Source organism: Pygoscelis adeliae, unplaced genomic scaffold (assembly GCF_000699105.1).
Source record: "Pygoscelis adeliae isolate BGI_AS28 unplaced genomic scaffold, ASM69910v1 Scaffold44, whole genome shotgun sequence".
In the NCBI taxonomy this organism is placed as follows: domain Eukaryota; kingdom Metazoa; phylum Chordata; class Aves; order Sphenisciformes; family Spheniscidae; genus Pygoscelis; species Pygoscelis adeliae.
The window spans coordinates 807,388-813,387 of record NW_008824761.1 but is presented as its reverse complement, the minus strand read 5'-3'; the positions used below and the strand labels follow the sequence as shown (position 1 = coordinate 813,387).

Here is a 6,000-nt window from a genome sequence, read left to right as displayed (position 1 = left end):
TACACAGCCCCCCGGAGCCAGCCCCTGCCGCGGAGAAGGGGGGGGGCGGCCCAGGAGAGCTAGCGCCGGGCGGGCTCCGCGCCCCTCGCGGCAGGGCAGGCGCTGGCCTGGGCTCCGATTGCGGTATCTCCCTTCCCTGTAGGGCTTTGGACAGCACGCCTTGGTCAGTGCGGCTTTGAAGTAAAAGCTGTGGTCTATACCAAGTGGTTGTACAAGTACGTGTGGCTGTTAAGTAGCTCGCTTTTGGGAAGTACGAACAAATTTAGCCCGGTAAGAGCAATGGAGCTACTTCTTTAGAGAAGACAAAGGCGGGCATCCTTTACCATTTTCTCTAGCTAGTCTTGTTATGCCCCTTGTTGGATGTTCTCTGATATTGTACGCCTGGTGGGTTCGCGGGAATTTTCAGTGCATGCTCTTCTGCCTGTGAATGGCAGGTGGACATCTTGATTTAGCTATAACGTCTTACTAGTACGCTTGATTCACACCAGTATTTAGCTTATTGCAGTCAAAAGCCTTGTTAATAATTATTTAGGAAGAGAGTCCTCAGGTAACTGCCCTCTTCAGAGCTTAAAATGTTTTTTTTGGGTGAATAAAAAAAAAAAGATACTCATGTGATGTTGAGAAGTATTGCTTAGTGGTCTTGTTTAACTGGTTAATTTTTCGTAATGACATAATGCCTTTTACTTAATTGTTTTGATTCTTGCAGCTGATTCTTCAGGGGGCTCATCTCAAAGTATAGCTTAAAAAAGCTTGGCAAATAGTGGAAGAAAATGTCACATAAAAGCTCTAAGGAAGTCAGGAAAGTAAACATTTCTAGCTCCTTAGAGTCTGAAGATATTAGCTTAGAAACCACAATACCAACCGATGATGTTTCTTCCTCTGAAGAGAGAGAAGGTACTGTTAAAATCACTAAGCAGCTGATTGAACGGAAGGAGTTGCTCCATAATCTTCAGCTGCTTAAAATAGAATTATCTCAGAAAAACTTGATGATTGACAACTTGAAAGTAGAATATTTGACCAAGGTAAGAAATGTTGCTTTTCTCGTTGTATAATCTTTTCTTGCTTCTGGTGCTTTTAGAGTATGGTAGAAACTTCCATTCTGAAAAGAATTTTTGCGAATTGCGTACTGGAAGCCTACTTAGCTTTTTTTTTTAATGAGAAAAGGAGGAAACAAAGATACGGAAAACTTAGCTGATTTGTCCAAGGCGTTATACCTGTAAATGAGGGGGATCGAATTAGTTTTTCCTTTTCTAAAAACAAAGGGGAAAGACCTGTATTCTTTCAGAAATGATGAATAATTTTGTCACTCATATGAGCAACTTCATAGAGCTTTTAAACTGAACTTGTGGAATACTAGAAAAAGTCATCTGAATGCTATTCAATAATCTGTTAATGAAGATGTGGCTAGAATATAGCAACATGCTAATAGTAGGAGGTTTTGTTGTGTACAGTATCCATTAAGATGCATGAAATTAAGAAAGGTGTAAAAGCTTTGCCATGTTTGCATGCAGTCAGTATTTAAAACCTACTGTATATTGACTGTGGCTTTCACTGGCTTGCTGCTCTGAGTTTAAGCCTAGTTTGAAATCAGCTGAACAAGTAGCTTTTTGTCTAAAAAAGATCAACTGTAGAACTAAGTCTTTTTTATTTTTAGTTCATCAGAGCAAAGTCTATATTGTATGTTATGAAGCCCTGGCATATTTAGAGGTCTTGTTATACAGCCATTATTGTACTTCCCAGCACGTTGGGCTCTCCACTTTTTTTCCTTTCAAGTTGTTCTTTTTGTCAAATATGTTTTAAAAATTATGAGGGTAACTTCTTTTTTTCATTTTATATTTATGTTCTTTATATTTAGGTTGAAGAGCTAGAAGAGAAGCTCAATGATGCAATCCATCAAAAGCAGCTGTTGTCTTTACGACTGGATAGCCAGCTGGCATTACAGCAAGAAGATGCTAGGTATGATGGGATTGAAAAAAAAAAACTTCATCTTTAATAACTTATTAATATGAATTCAAATTAATTCATGGACAGTTAATGCAAAGTGATGCTTATGAATTGCAGGAATAGGATTTCTTTTGCAGATTATATTAGTATTTCCATTCTAAAAAATGAATTTACAAATTTAATTTACATGTAAGTAAATTTGAATTCAACTCACTGGCTGAAGTTTGTGGTTTTGGTTTTATTGTTACCTGGATTCAAAATTTAACAGGAACTTGGATTAAGAACGTTCTTAAAACCAGTAAAGAGCAAAAGGAATAGGTAGAGGGGGAAGACTTTGCATCATTTAAACTGAATTTTTAATAACTCTGCAGCCTGGATGACTTGGTAAAAGTAAGGGGATAATGTTTAGCACTTCCAGTTAGGATTGCTTATTGATCAGAAATGCTTTCAGTTGATGATGTAGAAACTTACTTTTCTCCTTGCTTTTCTGAAACATTTTGAGTTAACCTGTAGCTGAAAATAGACTGGCTAGCAGACTTCTCCAAATTACTTTGTCAATTAAATGTTTAAACACCTGTAACAGGACTGTGAAGGAAGAGCATTACTTAATATTCTCCTGTTACAGTAGAGGATGCACCAGCTTACAGGATGTGACAAATTCAAAGTCATGCTATGTAGTAAGCCTGGAACAGATTTAGGGATGTGAAGCCAGACCTGAGATTAGTTACAGCAAAGTCTTTCAACTGAGAGCAGCTGACTGTCAGAAAAATGTCTGTCATTCTGTATGCTTATTTGCACCAGAGTGGAATATTTTTATGTTGGCCATACTTGAATTATCTGAGGAGTGTTCAGTAAAAAAGTGCTGATGTGAAAATTGTTATTAATAGGCATCAAAAAGTTGAACTACTTTCCTTTCTCCACTGTCTTCATTAGTTTTCCTGTCTGTCTGTTACCTCACTTTTCATCCCTATTTAACAGAATCGTACACTATGTGCAGAATATGTCCTTGTGTGACTGCTTTGCTGACCTAGGGTTTTCTTTTGTCTTTTTGGAACAAGTGGGGCAGACATCACCTTGTAGTACTAGCTAGTATTTTTAATAATACTTTTTAAATAATGTAGGAATTATTGCATTTTGAGGAATGATTTAATTTTAATATGTTTTCAAGAGTTACAGCTAAAGCCTCCAAAAAGGGTCAGTCGCCTTTGATTTAAAGAAAATAAAGAAAACACTTTGAAACATCTCTAAGTGATGTGCAATTTCACTCGCCATATAATACCTTGTCACTGGTGATAATAGTAAAGATAGTGTTTTAAGGCTGGAAGTAAGGTTGCTTGTTTAAGTGTGGTGGTGATTATGTTGTTTTTTTTAAAAGGGCCCCAACTTAGTATGTTACACTGTGTAGAAGATGAAGGATTGTGTGTGGAATAGGCCATAAGCACATGCTGAAACTTGGCAAGACACAAATTGAAGTTACTACTGCTTTATTTGGTGATTTACTAGTTCCTGGGGTTTTGTGTGGAAATATATTCTACTTTTTCATGTTTTTAATATTTTGATTGGTAAATTAAGACTAATTTATAAATTCAAGTCAGCATGTGTGGAGATTAATTGTCACTTCCCAGATTCAGCTTTGTATTGTCAATGACTACGAAGTTCCTGGCTTTTTATGTATACTGTGTCTGATATGATTGTGGAACCATGGTGGTATACACTCTTGTGCTAATTACCTAATCTCTCTGTAAATTCTCCCCTCTACAAAATGAGCATAACTCACTCCTTGCCAGGGTATTGTGAAGGTTTGTCACTTTTGTTACTTGCTACTTAATGTCTTCTGTTTTCAAATCAACCTTGAAGAAATCATCAGGCTCTAATGAAACAAGAAATGGAAACTATTTTATTGAGACAGAAGCAACTGGAGGAAACGAATCATCAATTAAGGGAGAGGGCTGGAGATATCCGTCGTAGCTTGCGAGACTTGGAATTAACAGATGATTGCTATGAGAAGCTAAAGTCTCTTCCTGAAGATCAGCTTTCTATCCCTGAATATGTTTCTGTGAGTATTGTGTTTTGTGTTGGTTTAAAATACAGCTCTGTCCTGGGCCTGGCTGGGGTGTAGTTAACTTTCTTCATAGCAGCCTGAATCTTCCTGTGTTTTGGATTTGTGGGTAAAACAGTGTTGGTAACACACCAGTGTTTTGGCTATTGCTGGACAGTGCTTGCACAGCATCAAGGCTTTCTCTTTTCCACACTCTGCCTCCCCCTGTCCCCTGTGAGCAGGCTAGGGGTGATCATGAGATTGAGAGGGGACACAGCTGGACAGCTGACCCCATTGGCCAAAGGAATATTCCATACCGTCTAACGTCATGCTCAGCAATATAAACTGGAGGTAGAGGAAGAAAGAGGAGTGGGGGGGTGGCTTCCAAGGTGGTTATTGCTCAGAGGCTGGCTGGGCATTGGGCTGCTTGTGGGAGGTGGTGAGTGATTGTCTTTGCATAGCTTTTTTTTTTTTTTAATTCATCTGTCTCTTGCCTTCACTAATTAAACTGTTGAGAAAACTCGACACCTGAGTTTTCTTGCTTTTGTTCTTCCCACTGTCTCCTCTGTCCTGCTCCCACTGGAGGCAGCAAGTGAGAGAGCGGCTGTATGGGTGCATGACTGCTGGCCAGGGTCAACCCACCACAAGCTGTAAATTGCTTTTATTTAGAATTAAAGGGATGTGCATATAGTAGAAGTCAGTCTATACTCTTAGAATTCTTACTCTTCCCCAACTAGAAATGAAAGACCTTCAGAGGCAGATGTACTGCTGATCAGTCCATTTTGACTGGATTCCAGTAAAGAGAACCCTTTAATCCCAGACTCCGATGTCTTAAAGAGATTAGAACTGCTGATGTATTTTAAGAAGGTGAAGCAAATGGGGTGTTACAATTAAATAGTGGGCACACATTGATGATATGAAATATAGCAGGCTGAAAATAAGAATTTGAAACTCGGCTTGCCAGAACCACAGGTTGAGATGACTCTTGCAAACATCCCTTACCTTTCCTTCATGCTTTCCCTCTGGCCCTTTCCTATCTGACTAAATGGAGGAGATAAAGTATACTTTAAAATACACCTTAAGACTCATTTTCTTGATTTAAGAAGTTTGTTAATGATGGCTTATGGGTAGATGGAGGGGCAGGGGGGTACTCTGCTTGCAATAAAAAGACAATGCCTTCACAGACTGCAGGACATCTAGAGCATCCTGGCTCACTTCTGAGAATGAAGAGGACAGACACGTAAAACTTAATTCACCAAAGTATTAGCATTGTACTTATCTATAGAGCTAATTATTAAGGAAGCTGTAAATAATAAAACATTAACAAGTTTAGTGCATTTGTTGAGGTATAAATACTGTGTGAATGAGTTCTCTTGCTGGGTGAAAGTCATGGTATACTGTACTCTAGCTATGTACGGAGAAGTAAAAGTTGTCATCCTTATCTAAAGGATGTTCATCGAATCATACAATAGTTTGGGTTGGAAGGGACCTCTAAAGGTCATCTAGTCCAACCCCCCTGCAATGAGCAGGGACATCCTCAACTAGATCAGGTTGCTCAGAGCCCCGTCCAGCCTGACCTTGAATGTTTCCAGGGATGAGGCATCCACCACCTCTCTGGGCAACCTCTTCCAGTGTTTCACCACCCGCAGTGTAAAAAAAATTTCTTCCTTATATCGAGTCTAAGTCTACCCTCTTTTAGTTTAAAACCATTACCCTTTGTCCTATTGCTACAGGCCCTGCTAAAAAGTTTGCCGCCATCTTTTTTATAAGCCTCCTTTAAGTACTGATAGGCTGCAATAAGGTCTCCCCAAAGCCTTCTCTTCTCCAGGCTGAACAACCCCAACTCTCTCAGCCTTTCTTCGCAGGAGAGGTGTTCCAGCCCCCGATCATTTTTGTGACCCTCCTCTGGACCTGCTCCAACAGGTCCATGTCTTTCCTGTGCTGAGGGCTCCAGAGCTGCACGCAGTACTCCTGGGGGTCTCACGTCACCTCCCTCGACCTGCTGGCCACGCTGCTTG

At 39.7% G+C, this 6,000-nt stretch overlaps 1 protein-coding gene across 1 annotated transcript in view; it reads left to right on the top strand.

Moving 5' to 3' along the window:
* The first annotated feature begins 768 nt into the window (after window positions 1-768).
* PIBF1 (progesterone immunomodulatory binding factor 1) overlaps window positions 769-6,000 on the top strand; it is a 138,632-nt gene continuing 133,400 nt past the window's right edge. The window contains exons 1-3 of the mRNA XM_009323526.1: window positions 769-1,022; window positions 1,856-1,956; window positions 3,802-4,000. Of these exons, the coding sequence (XP_009321801.1) occupies window positions 771-1,022; window positions 1,856-1,956; window positions 3,802-4,000 (552 nt within the window). The 5' untranslated portion in view covers window positions 769-770. The remainder of the gene's footprint in view (window positions 1,023-1,855; window positions 1,957-3,801; window positions 4,001-6,000) is intronic.